This window comes from Apus apus, chromosome 1 (genome assembly GCF_020740795.1).
Source record: "Apus apus isolate bApuApu2 chromosome 1, bApuApu2.pri.cur, whole genome shotgun sequence".
Classification (NCBI taxonomy): domain Eukaryota; kingdom Metazoa; phylum Chordata; class Aves; order Apodiformes; family Apodidae; genus Apus; species Apus apus.
Genome location: NC_067282.1, coordinates 137,274,795 through 137,292,157, shown reverse-complemented (window position 1 = coordinate 137,292,157; position 17,363 = coordinate 137,274,795). Strand labels below are relative to the sequence as shown.

Genomic DNA, 17,363 nt, shown 5'->3' with positions numbered 1-17,363 from the left:
ATACAAGCTGAACCAACTCCACGTAAATAATGCACCCCTTAATAATGTAAGCACAATTTCAAACAAACAAACAAAACCCCCAAAAGCAACAAAACCCCTCAAATTAAAAAAAAAAAAATTAAAAAAAAAAAAATAGCTAAGACAAGCTGAGAGAATTAAGTTAACAAACACTGGAAGTAAATGTTTTAATGTTTGAGCTTTCACATTTTAGATTGCTAGTCATCACAGTATGCAATCCCCTACCAAAACCCCTGCCTTGATAGGAAATACTACGAAGTGAGCAAACCTCTGCCACCACCAAACCAATCCCTCCCCCAACAACAAAAGAGAAAATCAACTCTTGATAAGAGTCCAGTACTTTAAATCAGATTGACCCAAGTAGTGGAATCGACAGCAGTTTTGCTGTACTTTTTTTTACTTACAAAGTGAAATGTGGTAGTACAGCAGAATGTTAAAACTGCATTAAACTAGAACATATACCAGGTAATGCTGCTAAAATAAATTGTAACCAATAATTATTAGTGAATGTGGCAGGAATTCTGTGGAAAAAAATGTTAAACAATCTTGTGATTAAGAAGTATATTATAATGCCTGTGCATGAAGGGGATGGAGTTAAAAGTTGCATGGGCACATTTACTTCTGACATAGAGCAAATTTCAAGTGTTCCACCAGGTAGCTCAGCCATTTTTTAATTTTATTTTTTTTTTTATTACAGTGTCTTATGTATGCCATACAAATAAAATAATTGTGAATTTTCTCATGTTCTAGAAATAAAGAGGTAAACTCATCATGACGCAAAAGCCTTGTGACATTACAACAGATCAAAGACTCTCTTTCTCTTTTACGTTTTGGCTTGTAAGCATTGACCTTATAAAAGCCACATGGAATGTGGGAGATAAAAATTAATACATTTTTAAGATCTTTTTAGTTAGCCTAAGTGATACAAGATTTATTTGCTTGGCTATGCACTACAAGTATCGTTGTATACAGATTTGTATTTGTATTTAAAATGCTTTTCACTACGTTTGCAGGGCATTACAAGCTCTGGAATATGTTTTGAATGATCTAGTCAAAAGCCATCTGGCATGGGATTTCACCTGGTTTTATATGGTGATTTTTATATGGTATATTTAAATTGGTGCTAAGATTTTGGTACAATGTTTGACCAATCCAAATTATTTTGTTATAGTTGCTTTGCAAAGGCTGTTTTGTATGAGCCACAAAATGCTGACTTGAACCAGTGAAAGAAAGGTTAAAATGTCAGTTTTTCATGGACAGATTTGATACAACGCTGCTTCAGATTTGTTAAGTTATCTCATGTTTTCATGTTATGTCATTGTCCCTTCAGATCCTAGGCTCAATCATATTGGGACATTGTAATTTAAAATGTTCCAGCTGGTACTGAATTTGCATTTAGGTCTTAAAGGAGAATCACATACAAGGAATAAAGCATTTTAATGGAAGAGAAGAGCCAGTCATTTGGAAAGGCCATGACATTGTGATCCCTCCCACAGTGTTTTTCTGTTCTGAGAATGATGAAGCAAACTCTTCTGATTTCACTGCTAAATGTCTGGATGCCAAATCACTCACCTCATGTTCTCTCCAAAACGCCCCCTTCATTTTGATGTACTTGGTATGTTGTCACTGAAGTCCTGGCAAGTTACTTTTTCCTTCTTAAGAGGAACATATCCAAGTGTTACAAAAGAAAATGATAGTAAAGCCACATCATGACTGTGTTCAAATTGAATTATGTAAGATTGTATGACATGCTGGCACCTATTAATCTTTTTAATTCATGTTTATAAGGCAGTACAAAACCAAGGATTTTTTTGTACTGAAAAAGTTGGAGAATAAAAAAATTCATTTAAAAAATCCTATCATATGATATAGGTTTAGTATTGGCAACACAAGTTTAGTAGTGGTGGCCAGTTATTCCAAAGTCTTTTTGTATTTTTGGCTTTACATTCTTGACTTCCAGTAAAAGTTCAACTTTTGTAATGTTCTCTGGAGAATTCACCCTGTACCATAGCTTATACTGTGTGGTGTAATCTTACACTGTCAGCAGGAAATCATTTTACATAGGACTGTCTGTTGTGCATTGGTTTTTATATTGTGCATATTTCTTGATCTGTTACAGCTGTGGCAGACCCTATAACCAAATAGAAGCTGGTGATGGAACACCAGATAGAAGTGATGGTACCACACACACCCTGAACAGAACAGGTAATTCTTTGTCCATCAAAACCTCCTCATCCCTTAAAATTCAATAATGACTTAGAGAAATGGCAGATATGCCTGTCTGTCATAAAAGGAAAGCATACGTGGGTGAAACCTTCCATACATGGCTGGGGTCCCTTCCATTTTGAATGTACAATATGTGCAAAACGCTAAATGCAAAACTCTAGTCTTCATAGACTAGAGTTAAAATATAAAGGAAGTAAGGTTTCCTCCATCTAACCTAGTCTGCTGAAATAATGGTTCTCAAAATTTTTGTCACTCTTCAATCCCTGATCCCGTTTTTTACACTCTGCAGGATATATGCTTTACTGCCTTTGGACAGATTGCCTGACTTTGGACCCAGCCAAGCAGCACATATGTATTATGAGTCAGAGATCCTGTTGCTATTACTCAGAAGGTCACAGGATGACTTTGATGCAGTCCTTGCTGTTCACACAACAAGCTTTACGATTTGTGTTGCAGATGATCCTGCACAAGCCACTTCTGACTATGAGACCAACAACAGTGATAGCAGCGATATCGTACAAAATGACGATGAGACAGATTGCTCCAAAGAGCAGACACGGAAGGGATCCGTCTGCAGGACGTACACACCAGAGACCATCATTCTGCATCCCTTAATACCACCTGAGGTAGCTTAATTTCTTTCCACTCGCACAGTAGACTGAGTGTATACTGACACGGGGGGGGAAGGGGGAATAAATCAACAAAAGGAACAAAAAAATCCAAACACCCACAAAAAAATCTTTAGGGCTGCCTCGAAATGGTGGCCATGGTTTGAAGCAACAACTGCAGCAGGCTCCTAACTTGCAGCAGGGGGATTGGCTTCCAAGAATTGAAAGGAACCAGAGAACTGTGTGAGAGCTGCTAAGCACTGGCCTCTTGTGAAACACTAACCATCTTCATCAACGACCTGGATGAGGGCACAGAATGTACCCTCAGCAAGTTTGCTGATGACACCAAGCTGGGAGGAGTGGCTGACACACCAGAAGGCTGTGCTGCCATTCAGAGAGACTTAGACAGGCTGGAGACTTGGGCGGGGAAAAACCTGATGAAGTTTAACAAGAGCAAGTGTAGAGTTTTGCATTTGGGGAAGAAAAATGCCATGCACCAGTACAGGTTGGGGGCTGACCTGCTGGAGAGCAGTGTAGGTGAAAGGGACCTGGGGGTCATGGTAGACAGGAGGATGACCATGAGTCAGCAGTGTGCCCTTGTGGCTAAGAAGGCCAATGGCATCCTGGGGTGTATTAGAAAGGGTGTGGTTAGTAGGTCAAGAGAGGTTCTCCTCCCCCTCTATTCTGCATTGGTGAGGCCACATCTGGAATATTGTGTCCAGTTCTGGGCCCCTCAGTTCAAGAAGGACAGGGAAGTGCTTGAAAGAGTCCAGCGCAGAGCCACAAGGATGATTAAGGGAGTGGAACATCTCCCTTATGAGGAAAGGCTGAGGGAGCTGGGTCTCTTTAGTTTGGAGAAAAGGAGACTGAGGGGGGACCTCATCAATGTTTACAAATATGTAAAGGGTGAGTGTCAAGACGATGGAGTTAAGCTTTTTTCAGTGAAGACCAGTGATAGGACAAGGAGTAATGGATACAAGTTGGAGCATAGGAGGTTTAAGATGAATATCAGGAAAAATTTTTTTACTGTGAGAGTGACAGAGCACTGGAACAGGCTGCCCAGAGAGGTTGTGGAGTCTCCTTCTCTGGAGACATTCAAAACCCGCCTGGACGCCTTCCTGTGTGATGTACTCTAGGTGACCCTGCTCTGGCAGGGGGGTTGGACTAGATGATCTTTCGAGGTCCCTTCCAACCCCTATGATTCTATGATTCTATGATTCTATGATTCTATGATTCTATTTTGATGAATACATAAAAGTTTATGGGTCTGGCATTAGGCATTCTTTAAATATTTGGCTTCTATCTTAGCATTGCCTTTAAAGGGAATGGATTGGTAGGAAGATAATGTATCTTATCGCACTACCAGCCTGATACGTAATCTTCCTGTTCAGCCACTTCAGCATCCCAGTGGCCTTGCAGTCTTGGGTAATATATACAGTAGTCCTTATTTTAAAATAAATTAACGGTGGTCTGAGGGTGTTGCACGATTATTGTTGGTGTATGTGTTGAACACAAAAGCATTTCAGGATGGTGAACAAATGCTCATCTTCTCATCATTACTGAATTCAGTTTTAAACTTGACTGAGATACAAAGGGAAAGCTTTGTTTAGTTAAATTTTCTATAGCCTGTTGTAAAACAATTATTAAATTTAAGTTGGGATGAGCTCCTGAAAAATTTTCTGTAATCTGTTGGAGTTGTTGGACATGCTGAGAGATGGCATTTATCTTGAGATATTTTTGCGTTTACTCATCTACGGTTTCTTAGTAATAATGAAGTTCAAGGAAGTATAAAGGGAGAAGTGTGAAAGAAGGGGTACAACCCATCTTTTATTTACAGACCTTGAAAAATGAGTAGGTTTCAGTTTAAGAAGTACAGGTCATCACTTGGACCAAGCTCCATTAGCCATGTTAGACTGCAATGAATGGGTCCTGATGTGGAAATAGAAACTGAGCACTTTTCCCTCTGCGCTGCAGCAAATTTTATAATGAAGACAGACTCCCTTGGAAATGAATGAATGATTCCCATGAATGAACGAATGAATGAATAAGTTCAGAGACTGATGTTTCACATACTGATTTTTCTATTCATTCAAGTAAAACAAATCATAAAAGAGAGTCTGCAGGGCTTACAGAAATGGGGACATCTCCACTGAGCTGTGTAAAGTACGATTGACTTACAGATGATGCTAATCTGACCTTAGTTTTTAAGAGCAGAAATTTTTGCGTTAGATGCTTCACAGAATTAAAATTCCTCTTTATTCTGATTTTTGGAATAGGACAAGCCTGTACTTGCTCCTGAGCCTCTGGTTATGGACAACTTGGATCCCCTGATGGAGCAGCTAAATAGTTGGAACTTCCCCATCTTTGATTTAGTGGAAAAAATTGGAAAGAAATGTGGTCGGATTCTCAGTCAGGTGAGAAGGATGTCTTAATCTGCAATGATTGGCTAGTTTGTCAACAGATTTAGACAAAATAGTGTAAAGACCCATTGTCCAATGTATTGGTCACCTAATTCAAAAGTGACAATACGAAGTCCTTCTCATTGCGTTCCTTACTTTTACATTTCTATGTTTTTAAGTTTAAAAATGTGAAAGAAAAAACCACACACCTGTTTTACCTGCTGCTCTCTGCTGATGAGTTTACATAAACCTTTCTGAATATTCTCTTATTTCTTCAGGAGACACTGCCACCTCTTACTGAGTTCTTTGTGAAAGGATTTCCCATCGGGGTTCAGCATGGGAGGGCTAATCAGTAAATATATTCAGTTGTTGAAGGAAATACAGAACTTTGGTCTGTTTTTAATAGTGGAGATTTCAGTCAGTCTGTGCAAAAAAAGCAAGGTTTCAGGAAGTGGGGGAAAAACTAGTCCTTGTTCTATTCTCTCAACTATAAAGAGTCAGCACTTTGATTGTAAATTCATATAATTATTAGATAGGGAATACTAATTTACTGTGAATCAGGATGTGAGAGCTTACTAGTCTTTCTTTCAACTATCATTTTTTCCTTCCTTCCTGGAAATTAAACGGGCTTCCATAATCACTTTCATGGCTGAACTTTCTTCTCTGTTATGACCCTTTTTCTGGCACACTGGCAAATTAGCAATTTTTTTTTTAAGGAAGTATTGAGGTATGTTACACAGGAATGGCAAGTAATTCTCGTTTAGGGATGGAAGAGAAAAAAACACAAGAGAATCTGACAGTTCTAGTATCACTTTACAAGGCATTATGTAGTGATGAATGCTGGAGAAAAGAGACTATGTCAATTGGTATAATGTGGGACAATTAACAATCTCCTCCAAAAACAGAGGTTAGTATGTCAGGCAGATCTCAGTGCAGCGAGCTCCAGGGAATGCTGTATCAAATCTTGGTCCCTTGGTGGTTATCTATTATTCGGCTAGATTCAATTATCCAGTAGCCAACCAGGAAAACCACGGCATGAATTCAGATTTATTCTGTGGTCTGCCTTTTATTGTTCTGTAGCTTGGCAAGCACCATCTATTTTTAACCAGCCTGCCAGCTCTCTAGATCAGTTTTAGAGAAATTGGCAGACTATGGCTGAATGTGGATATTGATATAAATTCACTTATGACCATTGAGACACTTTGACACTAGGACAGTGACTGTGTGATTCAAAGGCACTTCTAGATCATATTGGTCATATTGTTTTGTAATAGTACAGAATGAACAGAATGACAAATGAAACATAAGGCAAAACAGAACTTTTTTTAATGGCATAGCCAACAGTTCAGATGAGCCAAAATTTGTTCTGTTACATGGTTACCTCTATAGGTTTTTAACACTTTGCCAAGTTGTATAGAGTTTTGTGCCTATCAGGACTATTCCCCTGTGTTTCTCTCAGTTTGCACTAAAGCTCCACACTGTTTCCCAACATCTGCTTTTTTCATGGGTTCTGAGCAGCTTATCCATTTTGCAGTGGCACAAAATGAGGTCTGGGAAATAAAATAGAGAAGTTTTAATAAATAATATTTGTGATCAAAATTCAAGGTTTTCTTTAACAGCTGCTTGTAATAACTCCCTCCCCCTAAGAGCAGAAGATAGCAAGTTCAACCTTGTTCATAAAACATAAATCCTTTAGTTCTTTCCCCCATATACTTAGATGTTCCTAACAACAATATTTTTGGAAATAAGATAATTAAAATAAATAAGTTTTTTTTTTCCTGCCAAAAGTATTGTCTTTTTCTTGCATAATTTTTAAATCCTGGAATATTATAAGCAAAGGAAAACAAAAGCTCTAATGATTTATTCTCTGTATTTTGCCACTAAATGGACTCATCCATTAAAAATAAGTAAATTAACAAGCTGAATTAACTATGTTTGCCTTGCTAGGTTAAATTTATGAGATGGAACAAAGCAGAGTTGACACGCGCCTCTAGGGAAGCATTCGGTTTTGAAAGCAAATGCTGGCTTAGCATCTTTAAAGCTGCTTGAGATGTCTGTTTCTTCCTTTTGGAATGTTAAATTGACTTAGACATATAAAAAGACCCAAAACCAGTCAGCAGCCATAAAAGCATCTGTGCAAAGTACAGTGGGAAGCACTCTAAGTGTGGCACTAACAAATATGCATGAGTGGAATTTACATACCAGTCTCATTTCGGAAAGGAACAGCAGAGCTCTCCAGCTGAGCTGATGCTGCACAACAGGCCATAAAGTTAGATAATGTCTTCAGTCACACTTAGCACTCTTCTCAAATCTCCTATAAAATGAAAATCTGGAATGGAAGAGAAACTCCTTTGCTTTGGAAAGCAAATATCCTGCCACTGTAGATTTTTATAGCAAGAATAATTAAAATTGATAGGAATTTGCAGCATTAATAATCTCCTCTCTCCCCACACCACTCCTGCGCCCCCACCTTGCCTCCGAGGGAAAATCTTCATGTGAACTATCTCTGGGAAATCACTGCAACAGGCAGTGATGATGCAGAGACAGGCTGAGCGTGGCATCTGACACCATCCAGGGTGCCCCTCTAATGATACATATCTGACAGTTGGAGTTCTGGTGGTGGCTCAGCTCTTACTTTGTTCCAACCATAATTACCTAAGTACCACTAGGAATGGAGCCAGGAAAAATCACTGCAGCTGGTAGTTTCTCTTTCTGGCCATGGCTGCTGGTCATAAAGTGAAAAGTTCTTTATGGCAAAGGAGCTAAGGAACTACGGAATTACAGCACCCTGGAAGACATGAGCTTAGAATCAAAGGTAGGGACTGCAGAAAGCAAAACTTTACCCTCTGAAAACTGCACGGGATCTTCCTGTACCGGGGCACAGCAAAGAGACTGACTTTATGCATAATTTGGATAAGGAACTCCATAGAATTCTGTTTATCTAACTGGAATCATGGCAGTGTGGATAGCTGTTTCATTTACCTTCAGGTGTAAAACATGAAATATAATTTGCAACAATTTCTTATCAGTATAGCAGTCATCATTCCAAGTGTGTTTCAGATTGCTTGGCTCTAGGCAGATCATTACCAGGCAGACAGCATCAAAAGGACAGAATTTAGCTAACAGCAGTAAATAAATAAAGCGGCTGAAAAGCTTTAGGGTCCAATTTGTGAAAGAAGTGGAAAGGTCAGGCAGTAATTTTACTATGTCCCATTGTTCTGTATGTCAAGTTCAAACTTGTCTTCAAAAGTGTCCATTTTGCAGCAGCTGCTATCTACATTTCAGGGCATTCATCTTTCCTGAACACTCCACTCACTCATCCATCACATTCTCCCTTCATCCTTTTCTGGGTGTCTACAGTCATCTTTCTGTGCAGGAGCACTTGGAGCAGCTCCACTTCCTAAGCCACTTGCTGCCTCTGAAATCCTGTTGGAGAAGTTGCTCTTACCATTTCGTTTCAAAAAGAGGGAAGAAGGAAAGAAGAGAATACATAGGATCCAAACGATTCTATCCTTTTGTCATTTCTTCACTTGTTCTGGGAATTAATTTGACTCATGGATGCTCATTGGAGAAATTTGTGGGAAATTTTTGCCAAGACACTGGGTATCCTTCTTTATGTGTGTATGTTTCTGAGGTGCTTGTAAAAACTTGGGAATCCATATGCCTGAAAGGAAGAGAAGATCACCTGGAAGAGTATAATGAAGGAATGAGGAGGGCTGTTTGGTACAAACAGCTTGTATGTTTGGCTGTGCAGCCACATCCCTATGGAAATGCAGATAGCTGCAGCTATAGCTGGATTCAAATGTACTTGAGAAAATACTACCAGGAAAGCAGGTTTTCATGGGGGAATTCTACAGAATGATTTTTATATCTGATTTCTAGAGTTCTTCTGGTCTCTTTAAGAGCATGATTGTTTTGCTTTTTTTCAGGTATCATACAGGCTTTTTGAAGACATGGGGCTGTTTGAAACCTTTAAAATACCAGTGAGGGAATTTATGAACTACTTTCATGCTTTGGAATGTGGATACCGAGAGATACCATGTAAGTAAAAATTCCCAGCAGGTAATTATGCTTCCATAAGGTTTGTGGTATTTTCCACATGCTTTGGTATTGAAGCCTTTCTTCTCTAACTATAACAGCTACTTCTTCTGCTTCATCACAACTTAATGGATGGCTTTCTAGCCAGAGGCCACTGATGAATCCCCATCTCTCTTTTTTTCTTCCTTGCATTTGATTTTTCACATTGGTTCATAATAGTTCATACCAAATTCTGAGCCAGCCATATAAAGCTACTGTAGGCACAAAGAACTGATGATTTCTGATGATGCAAGTGTACCCAGTGCCCCAGTTGGAGTTTATTGAAACATTTGCCCCCATAAGCAGTTTGTGTTCTTTTGGGTTCTTACACAGTTAGTAGTGCTGGGCTACCAAAGGAGATGAGCTTTGTAAAGCAGAAAAAATATGCCAAGTAGATGAGTGCATCGTGTTCTGCAGCTGCAGCTCAGCTGGTATTTTGCAGTTTGAATCGTTTATTCACTGAAAACTTGCTTTCAGTCCTCCCCAAAGTATTTACTAAGTCAAATACAATTTGCCAAACCGGTTCAACTGCTGGTTTTAGGCATAAACAGAGCAGGTAGTTGCCTCAAGCACCGGAGTGTAGAGTCGGCAAGGTGGTGAGCCCTCCTCTGCCAGAGCCAGGGAAATGCAGGCTGACAGCTGCTGCCCTACTGATGGTAGGGAGTAGAAATGTGAGCTCAGCAGTGCTGCTCTGGAGGGACTCTGTGGCTGATCCCAGCAGGAGCAGGCATCATTCATCCCCCTAGCAGTGGCAAGAAGGCAAAGACAGATCTCCAGGGTGCTTCATCCCAGGTCTTCTCCTTCCTTCCTTTTCTCGCATAGAAGGAGCAGCCTTAGGGTGAAGTTCAATTCCAGTGCTGAGAAACCCTCTGTCAGCTGCATGCTGCCTATCTTTTGGATGCAGCAGGTATAAAACCAGCTTGCTTACACATCGTGCTCCCATCCCCTTCTGCTCCTCCAGAGTACAGAGGTTTTTCACTCCTGATTAAACCAGTCGACTTTACTTCTACTTCTTAGAGCACACTTCAGGACTTGTGTGTTCATAATTTTTCCTAATGAAGGATACATATCCTATCCAGTGTTATCATGATCCTTGACTATTCTCTTCTTAATATGACCTAGTTCCCCTGTTCTCATAAAGCCTGTTCCAGCATTTGGTTTGCCAATGAGAAAACTCATGACTGATTGCCATTACCAAGGTGTCTCCAACTAGAATGGCTGATTACCTAGAGATGTAGCCAGCTACTGTGAGTTTTAAAGATGGAAGTGACCTAGCAGTGAAGTCCCGCATTCTTGTGCTTTGTCCTCTGAAATGCGTCTTTCCAGAACTGCAACAGCAGTAATGTAGTCACGGGTTATAATTCAGATTAGCAGATTTCTTTGTGTTTATCTGTTCACTGTGTTTAGCTATTAGAAGATACCTCTGCTCTGCCCAAAATTAGCCTGAGTCACAAGCTGAAATGCTTGTTGTTCAGTGGTGTAACCCCAGATGTAGGCTTTGGTTGTGGTGCAGCAAAGCATTACTCCTCTTTTAGCATAGCATCATGGTTGCTCTTTGCTAGTGTATGTTTAGATGGTGCTTTGTGCTGAACTAGTCTGGAATTCTTTTCAGACAGTTGTGTTGGTTGTGGGATAGTTTATCTGGCCTTGAAGTATTTGGTGATAGGAGCCTTGGGGTGACTTTCATGTCTCATTTCTGCAAAGAGAGCTTGTAGTAAGGCAGATTACAGGATCCAGGGCCTGAACTCTTATCTCTGGCAAGAAAACTGAAGAAAAAACCTGACTTAACTGTGCAGTTTACATGTATCCTGAGCTTGATTTTTTTGCAGTCCAGCTGCTAGCACAGCACCTAAATTTGCTGGAGTATAGTCAGGTAAGTGTTACCTGCCTTGCATTTAGAAGCTAGGTGAAAACTGGCTACTGAAGCGGATGAGATTTTCCCACTAATTTTGTTGGAATTGGAGGTTAACAGTGCATAATTTACGTGATGGCATTTAAATACGTAAAGGCAATCACTGGAGTAAAGGATTGGAGCTGGTAGCACAGGTCTTTGCACATTTCCTACATTGCAGGTCCAACAGCTTCTCTGCTGTTCTTTCTTTCTTGACCGGTGGGAGACATGCCATTGAATGTATTTCAACTTCAGTAAGAGAAAAACAGCATTTACAGAAGACAGCTCTTTTTCATGCTGGTGCTTGAGTAGTGCTTGAGTTCTCTGCTGGATTGACTGCCACACGGTACCCACTAGATGGTGCTGATTTCCCTCTGTTGGAAACATCCTTCATGTTTAATAGCAGGGTCCTTTGCTTTGTGTCACAGATCACAACCGAATCCATGCAACTGATGTTCTACATGCCGTTTGGTACCTTACTACTCAGCCCATCCCAGGACTCCCAACTGTGATTAATGATCACGGGTCAGCAAGCGATTCAGGTATATTTAAAAGTGAATGTATGCATGTTGTATTTTTAAAGGTCTTTTGTCATGAAACAAGCAAACAATTGAGGATTGTGTGCAGTTCTTGTTATTATATAGACTTTTAAGTTCAGTAGCACATTGAGTGTTGAAGGTGTTAAGGCACGTTTGTGTAACTTTGAAGAGAATGGAACTGGTCCTCAAAAATCCTCATGCTTTATGTTTAGCAATGTATGGATGCAAGCCTTTGCAGTCATCCGTAATAACAGATGTTTGTTAGCATTTGATTTTTGCAATAGTTTTATTTCTAGGAAAACTGTATTAGTAGTGCTTTTCCATGCTGCTCCAGACACAGTGTGGACTTTTAAGTCCTCAAACCTTGCATTGTTGTAGTCTTACAAAACCACTGGGGCAGGTAGGTAGTACTGTGCACTTGCTGCTGCTTGGCTCTGTTCCTTTGTCTTTCCTTACTGTCTCCAAAGAAAGAGACTTGTTACCATTTTGCGATTAGACCACTCGTCTGCTATTTTATGATTGCTCCTTGCAAGAAGTTGTTCTTATTGCATTTTTATATTAACTTCTCCAGGTTCAGCTGTAGCACTAGAGGACCTGTCTGTATTTTGTGGGAGTACTGAGGGAGGTACTGGAAAAGCGGGAGTTTGTTCCACAGAAACCACTTCTGCTCTAGCTTTTTTGGTTGGTGTTTGTGTGGCACATGAATATATTTTGTGAATCTCTTCAGGATATGTTGGTGGGGTGGGAAATGTTTTTATTCCAGGAAAATTTATCAGCAAGGGATGTTGGAGGCTTTGTAGGTGAGGCGAAATTGGTAGAATGAAGGGGTTGAGTTTTGGGGCTTTTTGGTGTTCATTACTTGAAAGATATTGTTCAGCTGCATGTAAGATCCATTACAGCAAATTAAATTAGCAAAGTATCTCATTCAGTATCTGCATCTGACAGGCATGTTCAAGCTGTTTCAGAAAGAGGCTGTTAAGAGGATTATCAGCAAAGATCCAAAGTCTAGAGCTTTGAGTTGAAAAGCATGCACCGTCATTGAATTAATAAATGTGAGTCCATTGCTTTAAGGACTGTTAGTGTCTCATAGACTGATCTATATGGTGAAGCAATTAGAAGAAGGAGTGGGAAGAAGATGGAGTTACTCACAAAGCTCCAGCATGGCCATGAATCCATGGCTTATTGATAGTAACGTACATAGTTTGAAAACAGGCTCTGCTGGATGGCTACAAGATCCCCTGTTGGGATCAGAATTTGTTCCTTTCCAATTGTGTGCCTTATTGCACTGAATCATGTGCACAGTGTCAGAAAGCATTGAGGTCAGGATGTGTTTACTGTTGTGTATTGTAAATTTGCTCCTTTTCCTTCTTTGTTGCTTCTGTCTGTTTCAGTAAGTCACTGAACATGCTGTAAGGATTTATTATTTTTTTAAAATTTATTTATTTCTGCTCAGATTCTGACAGTGGAATCACTCATGGCCATATGGGTTATGTGTTTTCGAAGACATACACACCTACAGATGACAGCTATGGATGCCTAGCTGGCAATATTCCTGCCCTTGAATTGATGGCTCTTTATGTAGCTGCAGCCATGCATGATTATGATCATCCAGGAAGGACCAATGCCTTTTTGGTAGCAACAAGTGCTCCTCAGGTAAATAAATCTCAAGTAGTTTTGCTGTTGAGTTTGGAAGGTCTTTGATAACAGCTTCTCCATGCCAATGGTACCTGTAGCTTGCATTAAGCACAGGTCTACCAAATATTTTGAAAAAGCTTATCCAAGTGACAGAAATAATTATTTCACTTGGGGATTACTGGTAAGAGTCTTCTTACACACCCTTACCACCCTCAGTTAGTAGAGCTGTTAAGAAAGGTACTGATAAAATGTCTCAGCTAAAGCTCTTCTGACTGATAGAGAATTTGCAACTGTGAAATAATGGAATGGAATAATTACTGTACCCAGCAAGGCACAGAAAGATTAAAATAAAATTCAAAAACCCCACCTGTACAGCTGAAAGTGTACCATGCAAGTTTATTTGTGCATGATCATAAAGTATTTTCTATTGTGACTATAGATTATGAGCAGCTGCAGTCTTTTATGAACATGTTATTACACTATGTATCTATCAGTGCTGGTGGGGGGCAGGGCGGTGCACAGAAAATAATCTTAGTTTTATAAATTAAGAATTGAGATTTATTCAAGGTTGCACAGAAGTTACTGCCAAAGCTGGGAGTTAAATTCAGCAACTCTAAGTCGTTGTTTATTGGCTTAATTATGAGGTCATCTTTCCTTACTTTACGTAGCTGACCTGCCTGGCTTCAGCATACTGTACTGAAAAGTATTTCTATGGACAAGGGAAGAAAAAAAGATAGCTTAATGGTGAGAAGTCAGGTAGGGATGCAGAAGTTCTAGATTAACTCCCCAACTTGGTTACAGACTTCCTCTGTCACCAAGAGCAAGAACTTGCTCTGTATCATTTTCTGTCTATAAACCAATAGCAATACTTTCCAGTCTTGCAACATCTTTCTGTGATCAGAAACTGATACTCTGGCCAGGTAAATAGATTGACAGAAGACATGTGCTATCCCTACATCTATTTTAAGAAGTGCTATAGCTTTGTAGTTGTAAAAATCAGAAAGGGAAGTTAGGTCAGTAGCCTTAAGTTATTGTCCCTAGTTTGAAAATAAATTAATGGGGAAAAAATCAAATTCTTCTCGTTATTTTTTTGGGGGGTTTGGTTTCTTGTTTGCTTGTTTGTTTGTTTGTTTGTTTGTTTTAAAGATCTTCCCTCAGAAGTTGTGCCCAGGTAGCAGAAGATACCTGTCTCAAATGCTTACTGTGCAGTTAGGCAAGATGGACTGTAAAGCTGAGTTGCTTCAGCAACGTGTTCTCTGGGGTAAAGAATAGATTCTGTATTTAAGGATAGGACTGAGTTTTTTTCGTCCCTAGATGACAGAAAATTATAGTTGAAGTGAAAAGCCACTGGAACATATGAGTATATATTTGTATAAAAAGTTACAAAACTTGTATCTATTTTACAAAGAAGTATGTTCCCAAAAGCTTTCCTTTTCGTAACCCAAGTTGTCAAAAGACTGAATGCTGCTGAAGTGGACAGATTTCCTGGATTATCATTGTCCCCTAAAGCCAATTCTCTAGATGTTTCTTTAGTTTCTGAATGGAATTGCCATCACAAGGACAGTTTTGGTAAAGATATAACTAATTTTGGATTTTAGCACTGAGAAATCTGTCAGGCTGAGTGTGCATTGTCAGATCTCAAACCGGAATTTCACTTGTTTCTGTGCTTGAAATCAGTCCAATATGGACAGGAGTGCCAGGTACAAACACCAAAGACAATAATCCCAGTTAAGCAAGATGAGTTCTGGGAAACAGGCGAGCACAGACCTATGTTGTTTTAGTCGTTAGTTTGTGGCCTGAAAAAGAATAATCTATTGTCATATGATGCAGTTCAGTCAGGAACCAAAAACCCTTGAGCATGAAAGGCGCAGATTTTTCAAATCAGCCTTCCAATAAATCTTTGCCATTCCTACAATTCAGGTGTCTGCTATTTGTCCCACCAAAATCACAGCTTCAAACCTTGAGAAGTTCTTTTAAAAAAAACCTACAAACAAAGCAACCAAACCTGAACTTCCCTCATGTATCATGCCTATGTTGTTCTCATTTCTGCATTGCAATGTTTCTTTTGCTAAGAGGTTTCTCAGCTTTCAGCTGCCCTCGTTGCTTTCACAGGCAGTGCTGTACAACGACCGCTCCGTCCTGGAGAACCACCACGCCGCTGCTGCCTGGAACCTTTTTATGTCAAGGCCAGAGTACAACTTCCTGGTCAACCTCGACCATGTGGAGTTCAAGCATTTCCGCTTCCTCGTCATTGAGGCAATTTTGGCTACTGACCTGAAGAAACACTTTGATTTTGTTGCCAAATTCAATGCCAAGGTATGAAGATTGGTTCAGGTTTCTGGTGGATGGTCAGAAAAGATTGTGAGTCTTGGTAGCAGCACAGTCAAGAGGCTAGGAAGGTTGCTGTATTGCTCTTTCTTCTTGATATCCTTTTGGATAGCATTCTGTTGAGGAGTAAACTGGCACTTCTGCAATTTTTTTACTTAATTAAATTCAGTGGCACAGCTTTTTTTCTTATATATTTAGTTTTTTCAGATAGTGGTTTAAGGCGGGACTATTTGAAAGTAAACCCCACTTACACTCTGTTTTCCAACATGTTTTCTCATTCACTGACACTTGGAGACAAAAAAATTAAAGCTGTTACCAAGTTTCCATAATGGCTAAATACTTAATGTGAACTTTTTTTGGTTTAATTGTACTGTTATATTATCAAAGAACAGAAATCATAACAATTTTGAAATTTTGAAATTTTGATTTCAAATGCAATGAAAGCATGGTCTTTCTTTCCTACTCTGATTCAAATTAGTAAACCCTAGGGAAGGTCACTAAAGATCTTTCCTGCACAGTCCATTCAGTGAGTATAAAATCACAATCCTGCAAAATCATTCTTTAAAAATATTGTAGAATTTCAGCCTAACTTACTGGAAATTACTATCTGTCAAGTTACTTTAATAAACTCCCATCATCCATCAAAGCTGTTGGCATGTTACCTAGATGATGCCTACCTTTGGAGCTGGTACTGCATTTTTTCTTCCTTGTGAGAGACACACCAACTGTGGTAGTGTTTCTCATCTGGGACTATGACCTCCAAGCTGTTTGGTGGCATAGATAAAAAGTTTTCTTGTAGTATTGCATAGGATGGGCCTGTATCCTGAAATTTTGAAGCTTCCAGATACCTGACAGGTTTTGTTTTCCGTTTCCTTGTAATGTGTCTCTCTGTGTTAGGCTTTAAGGAGCTGTAAAGAAAGGCCTTAAATGATGCAGGGTAGACATAGAAGTGATCTGTAGATCCTTAAAAGTTTGAATTCCTTCTACACCCCTGCTAGTCAAGTCCCAAAACCTCCTGTAGTACCAGGAGGATTTCTTTAGGTCTTAATTTTAAACTCTGGAATCCTTTTCACTGGCCTAATTTCTTTGTAAAGTTTGGAACAGTATTGGCAGATTCTCATCTGTCAGGGCTACAATGACAATAAAGCACAGGGAATTTAGGCTGTTTGAATTCATCCTTTGAATTTGACTGTTTGAACCAAAACCTTCACTTCTGTGAACATAAGGAATGAGAAAAACTCAGCCAGTAATTGCCGTGACTTTACTGCAGAGATTAACTGTCTTAACTGTGGAAGAGGACAAGCTTGACCAAAGTACTAGATGTAAACTGCGGATATTGAAAACTAAATTTGTCTTAAAATCTATTAGGCTGGACAACAGTAGGTGTAACCACTATGGTAACTGAGACTCTGCAGATTAGTAGGAGAACCATCTGATGTGTCACGTTCTACCAGCTCGCTATAGTTTTGTAGGGGCATCTATTAACCTCCTTCTCTCTTTTTACTCCTTGAACAGTCGAATGTTCATGCATGGAATAAAAAGCGGAGTGGAACATACCAGTCAGTGCTTGTGACTGAGCCTGGCTTTCCCAGACTAATCGCTGCCTTAAAAAGAGTTATTTGTGTTTGATTGGCAAAAACTC

At 39.6% G+C, this 17,363-nt stretch overlaps 1 protein-coding gene across 1 annotated transcript in view; it reads left to right on the top strand.

The window, feature by feature from the left end:
• Positions 1-17,363, top strand: part of PDE3A (phosphodiesterase 3A) — a 165,316-nt gene that overhangs the window by 130,855 nt on the left and 17,098 nt on the right. The window contains exons 7-13 of the mRNA XM_051631721.1: positions 2,138-2,223; positions 2,701-2,870; positions 5,129-5,266; positions 9,181-9,292; positions 11,648-11,761; positions 13,212-13,411; positions 15,506-15,709. Of these exons, the coding sequence (XP_051487681.1) occupies positions 2,138-2,223; positions 2,701-2,870; positions 5,129-5,266; positions 9,181-9,292; positions 11,648-11,761; positions 13,212-13,411; positions 15,506-15,709 (1,024 nt within the window). The remainder of the gene's footprint in view (positions 1-2,137; positions 2,224-2,700; positions 2,871-5,128; positions 5,267-9,180; positions 9,293-11,647; positions 11,762-13,211; positions 13,412-15,505; positions 15,710-17,363) is intronic.